The 17,500-nt window shown below is 47.0% G+C and overlaps 1 protein-coding gene across 2 annotated transcripts in view; it reads left to right on the top strand.

The window, feature by feature from the left end:
• Window positions 1-510: 510 nt before the first annotated feature.
• Window positions 511-17,500, top strand: part of CTBP1 (C-terminal binding protein 1) — a 61,725-nt gene continuing 44,735 nt past the window's right edge. For both annotated transcript variants that reach the window (XM_032226427.1, XM_032226426.1), the window contains exon 1: window positions 511-687. In XM_032226427.1, the coding sequence (XP_032082318.1) occupies window positions 648-687 (40 nt within the window). In that variant the 5' untranslated portion in view covers window positions 511-647. The remainder of the gene's footprint in view (window positions 688-17,500) is intronic.

Genomic DNA, 17,500 nt, shown 5'->3' with positions numbered 1-17,500 from the left:
CCCTGCCTAAAGCGGAGCTCGAACTCCCCATCTCCAGGAGACGCCCCAAAAGCTCCGTCTTGCCCCAACTTTGCCTTTCTCCCCTCCCCTCTGACGCCCCCTCCTCCCTCCCTCTTGCAGACCTCTGGCCGAAGCCGTCCCCCGCCAGGAGCCCCGGCTGGCCGGCCCTAGCGGCCGCCTTGGCCCCGTCGCGCCCGGCCAGCGGACAACGGAAGGGGCGGCCGAGCTTGAGCGCCGCGCCGGAGGAAGAGAAGCCGCCGCCGCCGCCGCAGCCACAGCCGCCGCAGCAGCCAGGCCGTCGGAGCGCCTTCGCCAGGCCGGCGGGTCCCTCGGGTAAGATCCGCGGCTGCCCCCCCCCCCCCTTGGCGCTGCCTTCCTCGCCCGCCCGCCCGCCTTTCCCGGGCCTGGGCTCGGCAGCAACCGGGAGATCGAGGCGGGCGGGGGGCGGGTGGGCTGGCTGGGCGTCCCGGGGCTGGGCGGCCCCTCCCTCCCCTCCCCCTCCCCCTCCTGCCCCTCCCTCCCTGCTGCCTGGCTGGGCGCAGCGTCGGTCGGGGCGGGCGGCGGGGGGACCGTCGGGGCCGCCATCTGCTTCGCCTCCTCGCGCCCAGCAGCCCGCCGGAGCCCTGCCCGCCCTGCCCCGCGCCTCAATGGGCAGCTCCCACTTGCTCAACAAGGCCTTGCCGCTGGGTAAGCAGCCCCGACGCCCCCGCGCTCCCTCGCCCGCCCCGCGCTCGGCTACATTGTCGCCAGCCCGCCCGAGACATTGTGGCAAGGCGGCCGCCGCCTCCTCCTCTTTGTGCCGGCCGGGGAAGGGGATCCGGCGGGGGGGGGGGTGGAGAGGAGAGGAGGGGGCTTCTCCTCGCCGCGGGCCCCGCCGCTCCGCCCGCGCTTCCTGGGGAGGCCGCGGGGCCTCTTTCCCCGCCAAGGGCAGGGCCTGCGCCGCCGCCTCCACCGCCCGGGCTGGCAGCCAGGGATGGCCGGCCTCGCCCGCCAGCGGAGGCCCAGGAGGGTGGGGGGCGGCCTGGGAAGACGGGGGGGGGGGTCTTTCCGCGGGAAGGGCGCCCTGCAGGCCGCGGTTGGGCGTGGAGGGGGGGGAGAAAAGCGCTTCCCCCTCGATCAGCCGCGCTTGGGTGGATCCCCCTCCCCGAGATGGAGACCCCCCCCCCAATGGGTCTCCTCCAGGAAGGATCTCATTGGGGGCTCCCAAGCTTGGCCCCTCGGGAAGGATCCAGGCTCGGGGTGGGTGTGGGTGAAGTTGGGCCGGCCCTGGGTCTTTTGGCCGTGGATGATGGGGCTTGGGAGTCGGGGGAAAGGTTGCCCGGGGTTGGGAATGTCAGAAAGCAGCCAGGGGGAGAAAGAAGCAGGCCCAGGCGTCGCCTTGATAGGCCTTTTGGACAGATGCCCCGCTTAACGACGCCCGGATGTTGCTCCAAAGTGAGGTTAGCAAGGACCTTTTGGACAGATGCCCCGCTTAACGACGGCCGGATGTGGCTCCAAAAGTCTGAATGGCGAGGTTAGCAAGGAAAAGTTTCCTTTAAAAAAAAAGAGTTTTTGGGGATGGGGGCTGCAGGGATGGGGATCCCCGGTGCTTTCTGATGGGGGGGGGCATTCATGAATGGGAGGCGGCTCCATTGCCTGGGCTTTCCTCCCAAAGGCCCCCCCTGGTTAGCTCTGATATTCATCATTTTCATTTTATTTCCGTTGCTTTGCAAAACACTCTTTTCTTCTTTGAAATGCATATTTATTCTGTTGCCTTTCCTAGCATTGCTCTTTTCCACTTAGAGAGTTTCGTTTTTAGTAGGAATCGAAATTGGTAATACCTGTGGGTAAATGATATACGTCAGCGATAAATATCTAATGCAGTGTTTCTCAACCTTGGCCACTTGAAGATGTCTGGACTTCAACTCCCAGAATTCCCCAGCCAGCGAATGCTGGCTGGGGAATTCTGGGAGTTGAAGTCTGGACATCTTCAAGTGGCCAAGGTTGAGAAACACTGAGCTAATGCAAAAAAGAAATCTGATTGTTGGAAGTTTTTCCTATGATTGTTTGGAAGGTTGCTATTTCTTTCATCGATTTCTGGAATTGCCTGTTTTCTACAAGAGTTCTGCCTTCCTGACACACATAACTCAATATCTCTCCATATTTTGTTTTTTGTTTTAATTGGCTAACTTTGCTATCAAGTAGCATTGTCATTTGGCCCCTCGACCTAAAATTACTGGATCGACACTATTAAAACATTGCGAAGGTTATTAAGTTTCAATAGTTAGTATATTCGGCTTGTGAAAAAGTGGCACTCAAATTATTAGCAAAGAATTCCATAGATATCTCTCTGTTTATTAAAACAGGATAAATAAATAATTAAAACAGCACTGGTTAGTATGGTTTTTAAATTATAGTTGTGGTTTATTGGTATTTTAAACTCTACAGGTTTCCTCCCCCCCTACCCCAAAAGTTGTGTTTATTTTAGATTATTGGTGCACAAAATGCACATCCCTTTCCAGCGTCCCAGCCAGCTCTAGGCATTCTGGGAGCTGTAGTCCATGTATCTTGGAAGTTGAGAGATAACTGAGGTATACAGGACCAAAAAAAGTCACACAGAGGCAATGGGAGAAATCAGGCGTCACACATCTTGTTCAATGAAGCGAACAATGTGGTGTCCTTTATTTTGTGATCAAGATCTGTCCTCCATCTGTTACAGCCACCATTGTTGTGTCAACATCTCCAGCCTTGCAAGGTGATATTTTCAATTATAGTGGGGTTTTGTGTGTGTGTGTGTGCGTGTGTGCGTGCATGTGCATCTTTCGGGTTACAGGAAATCCCCTGATGATGTGAATTAAGAGGGTGGGGAGAATATTTGAATAATTGTTCTAAAGAGCTGAAAGAGCTGATTGAAAGAGGTCCCTTAGTTGTTTGTTGAATTAATTGTGGTTAGGAAAGATTCACAACACAGCCCTTTGTATCTCTATTTAAGTCAGGGCCCTGCGATTTCATCCCAATAAGGCATAAAAATTGCACTCTGAATCTATCCTAGCAATGCTCTTTTTATTGGGATCCGCAATTTTAGAATCTCTGATGATGTTTTCCACTCTACAGCAAGATCCTGGTTTTAGAAAGGCAGGTAGAATTTCTAAAAGAAAACACAGGGAGAAATTGAGCAATTCTTGGGGCCAAATACAGGTACGTCCTCCAAGTATAAACCACAGTCGAGCCCAAAATTTCTGTTGCTAAGTAAGAACAGAAGTAGAAGAGAATAAAACTTTATTACCACTTTAAATGAAAGTTGAATCTGCCTACGTTAAAATGAAATTTTGTTGCATTCATTATGCACAACCATTATGCGTATATACACACACACAGACACACAAATGCATGACACGGGGGAAAAAATCACAGTCTAGTTCGAGAAATTTGTTGAGGGGGTTTTGCCCCGTTTTACGACCTTTCTCGCTGCAGTTGTAAAGTGAATCACTGCAGATGCTAAATTGGCAACACAATTGTGAAGTGTATCTCTCTTCCCCATTGACTTCACTTGTCAAAAGGTCGCCAAATGGGGTCGCGTGAGCCCCGGGGACAGTGCAACCGTCATAAATACGGGTCAGTTGCCAAGCGTCCGAATTTGGACCACGTGACCCCCGGGGATGCGGCCACGGTCGTAAGTGTGAAAAATGGTCATGAGTCACTTTTTTCAGTGCCGTTGAAACTTTGAACTTGTACGTGGGGGAACCCCTGTGCCGAGACTCCTACCCAGTTAAATAAAATAGAAATCTCAATTCTTGGTTCTCCCGCATGAAGATTAGAATTTCATAGCTACCGTATTTTTCGGACTATAACACGCACCGGTGTATAAGATGCACCAAGATTTCAAAGAGATTAGTAAGAAAAAAAGGGGGGGTTTGTCCTCCCCAGGAGCCCTCTGCAGGCTTCAGCAGGGCCGGGAGAAGGCAAAAACGCCCCCGTTTTGGTGAAAAATGGCCCAATTTCTGCCCGTTTTTCACTGAAATGGGGGCATTTTTGCCTTCCCCCGGCCCTGCTGAAGCCTGCAGAGTGCTGCTGGGGGAAGGCAAAAACCCCTGTTTTTGCAAAAAATGGCCCATTATTCACAAAAATAGGATGCAGGGGTGGGACTTCAGGAGGCCAGAAATGGCTGTAATTGATGTATAAGACGCACCAACATTTCCACGCTCTCTTAGGGGGGGAGGGAAATGCATCTTATACTCGGAAAAATACGGTATTTTGTTCCCCATCCGACTGGCCCACAGAAGGGAAGATGGCCCAGGGCGACAGCAACAACACGCATCAGACGCGGTGTGAGTCACTTTTGTGGGTCCGTATCCAGCCTGCAGTTTGGCTGGGAACAAACTAGAGACAGGAAGGCATCTGTCACTCTTATATATATATTTTTTGCAGTATCGAGGCTTGGACTGCAGGATGTTGGACCCTGAAATAAGCTTTTGCACAGAGTCTAGAACAGTGTTTCTCAACCTTGACAACTTGAAGATGTCCGGATTTCAACTCCCAGAATTCCCCAGCCAGCATTGGCTGGCTGGGGAATTCTGGGAGTTGAAGTCCGGACATCTTCAAGTTGCCAAGGTTGAGAAACACTGTTCTAGAAACTTCCTGCCTGTTTGTAGTCCGTTGTGCCGAAGGTGTTGCCTAAATAAGACAAGGTTTTTTTCCCCACCATCCACTTACAGGTAGTCCTTGACTTACGCTGCTTCATTTAGTGACCAAAGTTACAACGGCACTGACAAAAGCGAGTTAGCATCGTTTTATAACCTAAAAGTTGCAGCGTTCCCATGATCAAAATTCAAACACTCGGCAACTGGCATGTACATTATGACGGTTGCAGAATCCCGGGGGTCACGTTGACCCTTCTTTGGCGACCTTCTGCCAAGCAAACTCAACGGGAAAGCCCAATTCACTTAACGACCGTGTCACTAATTTAGCAACGGTGGGGATTCACTTAACAACTGCAGCAAGTATGGTTGTAAAACGGGGCGAAGCTCCCTTAACCAAGCGTCTCACTTAGCCAAAGAAGCCTGGGGCCCAATTGCGGTTTTTAAGTCGAGGATTTCCTGTATTTTGAGTGTTTCAGTGTCTCTCAACAGTCCGTGCTTGATTCATTCCCAAACCGATAGCCACGTATAATAATAGATGAGTCATGCCAGCTTTCTTTCTTCCGCTTGCAAAACATTTTTTCAAAGAGCGGAGTGGCATCGTTGAGGCCTTGTTTCTGTGAATTGCTGGCATTAAATTTCAGGAGAAGTTTGATTCTTTAGGCCTGGAGCCCCGAATGAGGCTGGACTTTTTATAGTAGAGGAAGTAGCCATCCGAAAGTGAATAGAAATGGACCCTACACGTGGTTTACACATGGATTACGTTTTAATGGACTTTGGTTCAGTGTGTTAAATGAACCTGGTCCTTGTGATTTATAAATCAGAGTTTATGGCTGTGTAGGTTGACCCGTATCAACTCCTGTTTATGAAAAAACACACACACACACACACAGCTGAAGACGCAAAAGCTTAGCAAATTGTGTGAACCCTACAGAGATGGCTTTCATTTTCAGCACTGAAATTGTTTCGTTAAGTCCCATGACTTCTTGGATAAAAGCAATTTTGATGTCAGCTATTATGTAGAAGCTATTAAAATCCGGAGCATCAGTAGGTGACACAAAATAGAGGACAGAAAAAGCCACAATGTATGCAGTAGTTCTATGGGATGTGGTGGCTCCGTGGCTAAAGACGCTGAACTTGTCGATCAGAAAGGTCGGCAGTCCGGCGGTTCAAATCCCTGGTGTCGTGTAACAGAGTGAGCTCCCGTGACTTCTCCCAGCTTCTGCCAGCTTAGCAGTTCGAAAGCATGTAAAAATGTAAGTAGAAAAATAGGAACCACCTTTGGTGGGAAGGGAACAGCGTTCCATGCGCCTTCGGTGTTGAGTCATGCGGCCACATGACCATGGAGATGTCTTCGGACAGCGCTGGCTCTTCGGCTTTGAAACGGAGATGAGCAGCGCCCCCTAGAGTCGGGAACGACTAACACATATGTGCGAGAGGAACCTTTACCTTTTCGTGCAGCTAACCCTGATTAGCAGACAGATGTTTTTGTACTTGCTTGAGAGTGTCGTCTTTAGAAGCAGACAGATGTTTTCTGTAGTTGGTTTGACAGGATGGAACTGTCCTTGAACCCGTCTCTGGAATTTTAGGAATGGAGACCATTTCTTGGTCTGTAATTCTCACTGGAGTTTTGAGTTTTTCCGTACCTTCTCAATCCAAAGCAGAGATTCTAACCTTTAAAATCTATGGCAATAAGCACAGTTTAACCTGTATTATTTGGAGACTTGTGTCTAACCGTACGAGCTGCTGTATTCCTGGGATTTTTAAAATCAGGCCGTGTTCCATAACTTTTATCAGCTCTTACATTCTTGGTGGATTGGAGAGGGCTTGGGAAGTGATAAACAGATGTGGCATTTCCCACCCTGACCGTTGGGAAAAGTTGCACGACGTTTGTTTAAGAACCAGGAGTTGAGCTGAGCATCTTGAATGCTGTTATAGTATTGGTGGTAGTTATTCAGGTTGTTTTTTTAAATGAATGCAGTGCTTTATCATCAATTGCTTTGAACCTTTAAAAAAACAGCCAGTGAATGTTTTTTTTCCCAAAAGGACCACTTGGCTTTTTTAATCAACAGTTTACAGTTTACCAGTCAGAGAATTATTCAAAAAAAATTGTAAATAACGTACATGAAAAGGAAATTTACTCTCATGGAACTGTTGCAACTAGACCAAAATTACGGATCCCACTTTATATTTTTAGTAATTGCTCGTATGCGTGTTGTGTTAGTCAAGGGGAGGGATTTAAATCATAGAACACGGAATAATCGCGTTGGAAGGGACCTTGGAGGTCTTCTAGTCTGACCTCCTGCTGGAGCAGGAGATTATGAATCATTTCAGACAAATGGTTGTCTTGTTTCTTCTTTAAAAGCCTCCAGTGATGGAGCACCCAGAACTTCTGGTGGCAAGCTGTTCCACTGGTTAGGTTAGGTTTATTTGGCTTGTATGCCACCCTACTCCCGGGAGACTCAGGGCGGCTAACAATAAGAAAGGGAAGTGGGTACAATAAAAACAACAATTAAAAATTCAGCAACAGTCATAACCTCGGATGGGGCTGGATAATTCAACAGCCCCAGGCCTGCCGGAACAGCCAAGTCTTAGTTGCTTTGTGGAAGGCCGGAAGGGTAGTAAGGGTCCGGATCTCCACGGGGAGATCGTTCCAGAGGGTCGGAGCAGCCACAGAGAAGGCCCTTCCCTGGGGAGTCGCCAGCCGACATTGGCCGGCAGATGGAATCCGAAGGAGGCCTAGTCTGTGCGATTTAATAGGTCTGGTTAATTGTCCTCATTACTAGGAAATTTCTCCTTAATTCTAGATTGCTTTCCTCCTTGGATAGTTTCCAATCATTGTCTTGCTTTTCGGTGCTTTGGAAAATAGTTTGACACCCCCCCCCCATCCTTGTAAGGTGCCCCTCAAATATCGGAAGATGCTATCATGCTTCCCCTAGTCCTTCTTTTCATTATACATGCCCAATTCCTGTAACCTCCTTCATATATTTTAGCGTACACCCCCCCTTAAATCTTTATAACTTTTAGCAATAGCTATAGCAATAGCAGTTAGACTTATATACCGCTTCATAGGGCTCTCAGCCCTCTCTAAGCGGTTTACAGAGTCAGCATATCGCCCCCACAGTCTGGGTCCTCATTTCACCCACCTCGGAAGGATGGAAGGCTGAGTCAACCTTGAGCCGGTGAGATTTTGAACAGCTGAACTGCAGAACTGCAGTCAGCTGAAGTAGCCTGCAGTACTGCACCCTAACCACTGCACCATCTCTATAGATAGATAGATGATAGATAGATAGATAGATAGATAGATAGATAGATAGATAGATAGATAAATAGAGAGATAGAGAGATAGATAGATGTAGGTAGGTAGGTAGGTAGATGATGATAGATAAAGATGAATCAATAAATGAATGATAGACAGACAGACAGACAGACAGACAGACATAGATCAATAGGATGATAGATAGATAGATAGATAGATAGATAGATAGATAGATAGATGATAGATAGATAGATAGATAGATAGCAATAGCAGTTAGACTTATATACCGCTTCCTAGGGCTTTCAGCCCTCTCTAAGCGGTTTACAGAGTCAGCATATCGCCCCCAACAACAATCCGGGTCCTCATTTTACCCACCTCGGAAGGATGGAAGGCTGAGTCAACCCTGAGCCTGATGAGATTTGAACAGCCGAACTGCAAAACTAGCAGTCAGCTGAAGTAGCCTGCAGTGCTGCATTTAACCACTGCGCCTCCTTGGCTCTTCAATATCTGCCTCGTTAAAGCTGAGCATTATGGTCTCTGCTTGCTGTTGAAGTTGGGTGTTTGGTTCTGGAATCACCGTTGGCTTCCTTTTGACAGAGGTAGCGATTGTTCCTTCTTTAGGCCTGGCCATCTGCAACGTTCTCATGCCCGCTTCATCATGGGATGGGCACAGGGCCAAGTAGCCTATTTAAGCAGCTGGAGAAAACCGACAGGAGCTGCTATCTAAGCATGCACTTTCACAGATTGACAAGAGTTGGGAGGTACCTTGGAGGTCATCTAGTCCAACCCCCTGCCCAAGCAGAAGACCCTACGCCCTTTCTGACAAATGGCATTCCAGTCTCTTCTTGAAAGCCTCCAGGGATGAAGCTCCCACAACTTCCGAAGGCAACTTCTCTTCCATGGGTTGATGGTTCCCACTGTCAGAAAGTTCCTCCTTATTTCTAGGCCAAATCTTTCCTTGTTCAGTTTCCATCCATGATTCCTTGTCTGGCCTTCGGGGCCTTTGGAGAATAGCTTGACCTCCTCCTCTCTGTGGCAGCCCCTCAAATATTGGAAGATGCTCTCCTGTCTCCCCTGGTCCTTCTCTCCACTAGACTAGCCAGGCCCAGTTCCCGAAACCGTCCATCGTATGTTTTATCCTCCAGTCCCCTCATCATCCTGGTTGCTCTTCTCTGCACCCTTTCCAGAGTCTCAACACCTGCTTGGCATTGCTTTATTCTAGAACAGTGTTTCTCAACCTTGGCAACTTGAAGATGTCCGGACTTCAACTCCCAGAATCCCCCAGCCAGCATTCCCAGGATTCTGGGAGTTGAAGTCCGGACATCTTCAAGTTGCCAAAGTTGAGAAACACTGTTCTAGATGAACATCTTCCTCCAGTTTTTTTCCTGGATTTGAAACCTTTGGTATCTTTGAACTTCTTGATACAATACAAGGGAGTCCTCGACTTATAACGGTTTGCTTAGTGGCCGTTCGAAGCCGCAACGGCACTGAAAAAAGGGACACGACCATTTTCCACAATGCCATTGCCGCATCCATGCGGTTCCTGGTTTACATTCAGATGCTTTCCAACCGACTCACATTTACGATGGGGTGATGTGGCCCCCAGTTGACCAAGCCGAGTCAATGTGGGGAGGAGCCAGATTCACTTAGCAACTGCCTGGCTGATTTAATAGCCACAGCGATTCACTTACAACTGTGGTGGGAAAAAGCCGTAAAATGGGGCAAAATTGAATTGGATTAATGTAAGCGTAGCAAGATACATTTTGTGCTCAACATTTAAACTAAAGCAATTCAGAGAAATCATCTAATTCGTTGGTTGAGCACTGCCTGTGTTTTTGCACCATAAACTAAAGCAATTCAGAGGAATCATCTAATTCGTTTAGTGACGTTTCGAAGGTGCAGGGTCACTCGGGAAAGTGACTTACAACCATTTTTCATCTCTGCAGCCACACAGTCATAATCCACATGCTTGGCAGTATTCTGTATCATCTTCCTGTTGAATCTTCAATGTGAGCCTGTCCTTTTCTGCCCAGTCTTCTATCTTCTCAATTATCTCTTCATCGCGTGGCATTTCTTTCATTTTTACAACCCTCACTGCTGTTCATGCATGCAATATTATGTCCTTTCGTTTATCACATTTTTCTGATACTATACCTTAAGAAAAAGGGGTTCAGGTTTAAAAGATCTACATATTTTCCCAATATCCTTTCTAACCACACATGTATTTTTCCCTGATTTTTTTTCCTCTTTTGCTATCAATACTATTTGAAGACTATCAAACATGGAATTTATTTTGTCCATGGCTGGGGGGAAAATAAAAAAAAGGGGGAGGGGGGTAAAGATTAGGAATATAATTTGCATTGTTGAGCAAACAAAATAACGCAGACATCCCCGTGTTTATTAAGCACTAAATAAATGTAATAGTAGGAAATTAAAAGATAATAATAATAATAATTCACAGGGCTCGGTTGTGGTGTCTTAAGAGTCACGTGATCCCCTTCGGATGAGGGGGAAGTCAGGTTCACGTAACAACCGTACAGAGTGACTGGAGAAAGAAAGGTCGCAAAACAGAACTCGCTCAATAACCGTCTCGCTTAGCAATGGACATTTGGGGTCATAAGTTGGGACAGTCTGTATTTAGACTGAGGTGTCCCATGAGGCTGTAGCCAGGAGGAAATCTGATGAAAGGAGAAAGTGAGGGTTCTTAAGTGCTCACAACAAGCCTCTGTACTAAGCTTGTAACTTTGATCTTTGGCCATTATTCGGAGGCTTCCCAATCCCCCCCCCCCCCAGGCAGGGTGGCTCTGCCATTAGGAAGGGTGAGAAAATTTTAAGAAGATCTCGTGTGTCCTTTCTCCCCCCCCCAATGGGGTTCTCACCCCGGGGTCCCTGGACATCCGGTCTCCACATAAGGGGGAACCACAAAAATCCATCTCTATTATTTCCAGGCTCCACAAAGACTTTAAGTTTGCACCATCCTCATAATGGGTTCTTACTTCCCCGGGCTCCCTCCCTCCCTAAGAGATGAAAGTAAATGTGTTTTAAATGTATTTTTAGAGCGAAAACAAACAAACAAAAAAAAGCATTTCCTGTACCCCGCTCCTTCTTCTTCAGCAAAACCACTTGGCTAAATTTAGATAGTTTTACCTCCAGGGGCTGGACACGGAGCAGTTTTTCTCTCCCCCCCCCCCTTTCACCAGAGAGACGTAGCAGCACACGGATGAAGCCTCCAAAATACATGTATGTAAGTATGTACACACAGATATAGCAATAGCAATAGCAGTTAGACTTATATTCCGCTTCATAGGGCTTTCAGCCCTCTCTAAGCGGTTTACAGAGTCTGCATATTGCCCCCAACAACAATCCGGGTCCTCATTTCACCCACCTCGGAAGGATGGAAGGCTGAGTCAACCTTGAGCCTGATGAGATTTGAACAGCCGAACTGCAGAACTGCAGTCAGCTGAAGTAGCCTGCAGTGCTGCATTTAACCACTGCACCACCTTGGCTCCTATGAGATATAGAGATAGATTTATCTCTATACATCTATACATCTGTAGGTCTATATACAGTATCTATATCTATATATGATAAGGGAGAAGAGCTTGTGGCTTAGAGGTTAATAGAATTGCCTAGTATGTAAAAACAGCCCAAGTTCGAATCCCAGCAAGGGTCTGGCTAAGCAGCTCGAATTAGATCTATGCTAGTCTCCTTTCATTTATTTATCAGCAAAAATGCAACATATAAGTAAGGTTTTAAACCTTACTTGCCATTTATTCTTAAGACCCACACAGCAGTCCATGGAGGCCCTGGATGGATTATGTAATCAGCAACATAAGAGTCATCGTTAAAATAGAAAGCCACCAGGGAAATACAGGTAAACCTCGACTTACAACAGTTCATTTAAGGACCAAAATTTCAACAGGGCTGAGAAAAAGGGGCTTGCGTTTGTTTTTCACACTTAACGGCTTTCAGCATCCCCCCCCCTTGGTCACAGGATCAAAATCTCCTTGCTTGGCAACCACTTCATATTTGTGATGGTTGCAGTGCCCCGTCGCAAATAGGGTCATGCGATTCTCTTTTGCAAAAACTCTGGACCAGGGGGGAAAAACCCTTCACAACTGTGTTCCCCAACGTCACAACTGAAGCAGTTCGCTTCACAACTGCGGCAAGATAGGTTGTAAAATTGATTGATTGATTGATTGATTATATTTATATGCTGCCCTTTTCCCCGAAGGGGACTCAGGGCGGCTCACAATTCAATCAGGGAAGGGCAACAAAGCTTGACAAATGTTTCACTTAGCCACCTAAATTTTGGGCTCAGCTGCGGTCGTAACCCGAGGACCAGCTGTATTAAAAACCAGGAGCTAATGTGTGACCGACATCTCCTTCCTGAGCCGTATCTAGTCACAGATCTTCTCCCTGGACCTCACGTTCTTTAGAGAGGAGAGACCCCTGACTACCTATTTCTTCCTTCATATTCCCCCCCTCCTCCTCCAATCTTGCCAGGAAAATGATATTTCCCAGCAGGACTGGAAGGCCCCCCATTATGATAATTGGTTGATGCTACAGTTTTGAACACAGAAGCAGAAGGCAGGAGGAAAACACTCGATTTCTGCCAATGAAACTTTGGAAAATTGGAAAGAGCTCCTAAACTCCCCTTTTTCTTTAATCCTGAATTGGGTGGGGTGGGGGGTTACGGTTGAAGCCAGGGTGGTCTGCGTCCAGGAAGCCAGCTCTGATAGCTTGTGCTGCCAGAATCTTTCCCGAGTTGAAAAATGCCTGAAGGGTGTTTAGAATAGAATAGAATAGAATAGAGCGGAAAGGGGCCTTGGAGGTCTTGTAGTCCAGCCCCCTGCTCAAGCAGGAGACCCCAGACCATTTCAGAAAAATGGCTGTCCAGTCTCTTCTTAGAAACCTCCAGTGATGGAGCACCCACAGCTTCTGGTGGCCAGTTGTTCCCCTGGTTAATTCTTCTCAACGTTAGGAAGTTTCTCCTCCATTTCTCTCCTTGATTGGTTTCCATCCGTTGCTTCTTGTCCTGCACTCTTGTGCTTTGGAGAATAATTTGACCCCCTTCTTCTTGGTGGAAGCCCCCCAAATGCCAGAATGTTGAATTTCCGTAATTAAAAATGGTCTGAAGGGGTTTGCATTCCCTCTGCCTGGCAGGAGAGGATGCTCCCACTTTGCTCTTGAAAGGTGGGCCAGAAAACTTTCCCTTTTCATTTATTTACTTTAAAGTCCTTGACATACAACAGTTCATTTAGTGACCAACTGCCTGTCCGTTTAGTCTATTTAGTGAACAAGGCCTTTGTTTAATAACTGCCGCATTCATTTTTATGACGGCCGTGAAAAGGGTCACAAATTGAGGACAGTCACATGGTGACTTGTTTAAGGACCGTCGTGTCTTATGACTGAAATTGCACGCTCAGTTACAGGCAGTGTATTGTCTGCGTCAGTTTACCTATACATAATAATATAGTAATAATAAAATATTCTTTTACTTGTCTATAATAGTATTCTTCCAACTTCTAATTTCTACCTTTATCATCTAACCCAGTGTTTCTCAACCTTGGCCACTTGAAGATGTCTGGACTTCCAACTCCCAGAATTCCCCAGCCAGCATTTGCTGGCTGGGGAATTCTGGGAGTTGGAAGTCCAGACATCTTCAAGTGGCCAAGGTTGAGAAACACTCATCTAACCATTGATAAAACAAACAACAAGTTTAAAATATATTCTGTCTTCTTTATCCTTTATCTTTAGCGTTAACCTCTCCGTTTCTGCACCATCTAATATTTTTTTAAATTATATTTTCATCTGATTCACATTTATGACGGTCGCAGAGCCCCGGACTTACATGACCCCCCCCCCTTCTGCGACCATCTGACAAGCAAACTGGATGGGGAACCCAGATTCGCGTCACAGCCGTGTTGCTAACTGAATCGCTGCAGTGAACGGCAAGAAAGATTGGGCAAAGTTGTCTTGAACAATTGTCAACTGTTCCACAACTGTTTAGCAAAGGAACACTTTGGGCACAATTGCGGCTCCTAAGTCGGGGACTGCATGTCAATGGGTCAAGACAATCAACCCTGACATTACGGCTTCATTTTATTCTCTCCTGGCCTGGGATGCTCAGCTTCGAACCAACTGGGAGTGATTTCCCAGAAAGGGGAGAGAGATTCTAGCATGCCCGCAATGGTGGCTCAGTGTTGGATCTTGGCTGTGAAGTGTTTGACGAGTCAACCCTCATGGCTGCAATACAAAACAATAGCAGAGTTGGAAGGGACCTTGGAGGTCTTCTAGTCCAACCCCCTGCCTAGGCAGGAAACCCTACACCACTTCAGACAAATGGCTATCCAACATTTTAAAGACTTCCAGTGTTGGAGCATTCACAACTTCTGGAGGCAACTTCTGTTCCACTGATTAATTGTTCTAACTGTCAGGAAGTTTCTCCTCCGTTCTAAGTTGCTTCTCTCCTTGATTAGTTTCCACCCATTGCTTCTTGTTCTACCCTGCCTTGGAGAATAGCTTGACTCCCTTTTCTTTGTGGCAACCCCTGAGATATTGGAGGACTGCTGGGATGTCTCCCCTAGTCCTTCTTTTCATCAAATTAGACACACCCAGTTCCTACAACGGTTCTTCATATGTTTTAGCCTCCAGTCCCCTAATCCTCTTTGTTGCAAAGGAGCAGAGATCTGCTAGTCTTTGGCTGGAGGAAACCGAGGGGCTGGGGGTGTGTTTTCCAAGCAACAGGTTTTTATTTTATTAAAAGGTGCAAAAGTTTTCGTGAATTGCAGATCAGTTCCAGACAACTCGATCTGATGCGTATCTGGAGAGATCAGCTTCCTTTTTCTGGGCCTCTGAATAAAATCCGTAAATCAGGAAAAGTCCGAGGTGGCGCAGTGGTTAAATGCAGCACTGCAGGATACTTCAGCTGACTGCAGTTCGGCTGTTCAAATCTCACCGGCTCAAGGTTGACTCAGCCTTCCATCCTTCCGAGGTGGGTAAAATGAGGACCCGGATTGTTGTTGGGGGCGATATGCTGACTCTGTAAACCTCTTAGAGAGGGCTGAAAGCCCTATGAAGCGGTAGATAAGTCTAACTGCTATTGCTATTCCTGCTTCCCTTTGTTCCCGATCCTGTGTCCCAGGTTCCTAACACATATTTCAAGGGAGTCTCACCAATGCACACAGTTGCATCCATAAAAATCTGTTTTCCTAAATTTAAGGGTGGCCACTGGAGCCCTCTAGGACTTCCTGCTGATCTGCCCTCCCTCTGGGGGTCTTTGTTCTTAATTCGAGGCTGTTCAGTTGTGGGATTCATCGGGGGGGGGGGGGGGGGCTTTCCCCCTTAATTATGCATTATAAATTTGCTTTTTTGTTTTCTTTTCGCCGGGGAGATTCCTGGTTAGCAGCTGGCTTGTCTGTTCTCCTCCATGCAATCTTTTAAAGTTGATCCAGGTAGGATCCATGGGTTTCTATTAAAGGCCGCCACAGCCATATGGAAGAAAACCACCTTTTGTCTGTGGAAGAATAGGCTGTGTTTTAAACTTAACTGTGCAGATAAAAGAGAGGGGAGCGGTGTGTGCGCGAATTCCAGGGGAAGAGAGAGACGTACAATAGATCCTTTGTGCCGTTTGGGTAGGAAGTCATTAATCAGGTAGGAGGTGGGCTTGGAAGTGGAATTGTGCTAATTTTCCTTGACTCACCTTTGTAAATAACATTCATAAATCGGACAGAGTTCGCCAGGAGCCCTTTGTGAAAGATTTTTTCCGGCTCCTTTTCCTTTCACTTCTGCAGTTTTATCTGCATCGACTAAGGTGAAGCCACTTAATCTTTCCATGAACTCTGGAGGCCTTTGATGGAGGAAGTTCTGGGTCTGGGAGTGCAGCCACAGATGTGTATTGGAGTCTGCAGTGCCTTTATCTGGGAGCTTGCAACACTGAATAATGCTTCCTTTGTTTAGTCTTTTTGCTTTGAAGCAAAATGCCCTCATTCCAGAACTGTTTGGCCCTCCAGTTTAGCTGATTTCTCTCTTCTCTTACTTGGGACAGGAGAGAGAGGGGGGGGAGGGAGGGAGAGGGAGAGGGAGAGAGAGGGGAAGAGAGAGAGAGAGGAAGAGAGAGAGAGAGAGGAAGAGAGAAAGAGAGAGAGAGAGAGGAAGAGAGAGAGGAAGAGAGAGAGAGAGAGAGAAGTTGTTGCAATGAAAACTTTGGGTCAGAACTGACTCACTTACCTTATTTTTCGGAGTATCAGACGCCCCGAAGTATAAGACGCACGGAGCTTTTGGGCAGGAAAACAAGGGGGAAAAATCTTCTGCCTCCCAGCACAAATTGCCTCCTTGGAACAAACAACATATACACTGTTTGTTGTGTTAGATTTCAGACTATACCTGTACAGATGCTGTTAAAATTGATGGGCTTTCTGGAAGTATATGTTACTTCTCTGCTATTTTTAAAACAATAGCACTGGGCCTCTTCAGATCAAGCATTTATTTGAAAAAGCTTCTTCATTTTGTTAAGCTTCTCTAGAACAATAATAAAGCAGTCTTTAAAAAATAAGTCTAATCATTTGAACATTCTACAGGCATTTATAGTTATTGACTTGCCTCCTTGCAGAAAAACAGCAAACAGCCTGATTAGCAGAAGAAGAAAAAATCTGCCAGCAATTTTCCCTGTGGAGCAAACAGCAAGTTTCACTTTCAACCTCAGCACAGGATCCTCCGGATCATTTCAGGCTGCAGGGATTGTTATAGGTGATTGCAGCCTCCTGAAGCCCCGTTTTCCCTGTTTGCTGCAAGGAAGTAAATTGCTGGGAAGCAGCGGGGGGGGGGGGGGAACGGTGGGTGGATGGGGCTGCATTCAGTGTATAAGACGCACCCAAATTTTCACCCTCTTTTAGTGTGTGTGTGGGGGGGAAGGTGCTTGTTAAACGCTGAAAAATAAGGTATTTCTTCCATCAGAATACCCGAAATCTATTGACCCAGCCTGGAGCTTTTTGCCAAGATATTTTAGCTGATCTTTGGAAATTGTTCTTTGCATTTTGTGGTTGTGAATGATATATTTGTCTCCTATATTTTGCTGAGAAACAAGGAGTTTGAGTTTGAGTTTATTGGTCTTGTATGCCGCCCACTCCCGAAGGACTCCGGGCGGCTTACAATAAACAAGGGAAGGGGATAAAAGGCACCTTTGCTGAAGCCAGAATGGGACGGGTGAGGTCCTCAGAGGAGAAACATGTTCCAGCAAGATGATTAGGGAACTGGAGGCCTAAACCTATGAAGAACGGTTGCTGGATTTGGGTAGGTCTAGTTTAATGAATGGGAGGACTAGAGAGGACACGAGAGCATCTTCCAGTTTTTGAGGGGCTGCCATAAAGAAGAAGAAGAGGAGGGGGGTTCAACCTGTTCTCCAAAGGGCAGGACAAGAAATGATGGATGGAAACTAGTCAAAGAGAGAAGCAACCTAGAATTAAGGAGAAACTTCCTGACAGTTGGAACAATTAACCAGTGGAACGACTTGCCTCTAGAAGTTGTGGGTGCTCCATCACTGGAGGTTTTGAAGAAGAGACCGGACAGGCATTTGTCTGAAATGGTCTAGGGTTTCCTGCCGAAGCAGAGGGTTGGACTAGAA

Source organism: Thamnophis elegans, chromosome 11, assembly GCF_009769535.1.
Source record: "Thamnophis elegans isolate rThaEle1 chromosome 11, rThaEle1.pri, whole genome shotgun sequence".
Lineage (NCBI taxonomy): Eukaryota > Metazoa > Chordata > Lepidosauria > Squamata > Colubridae > Thamnophis > Thamnophis elegans.
This window is presented reverse-complemented; position numbering and strand designations above follow the sequence as displayed.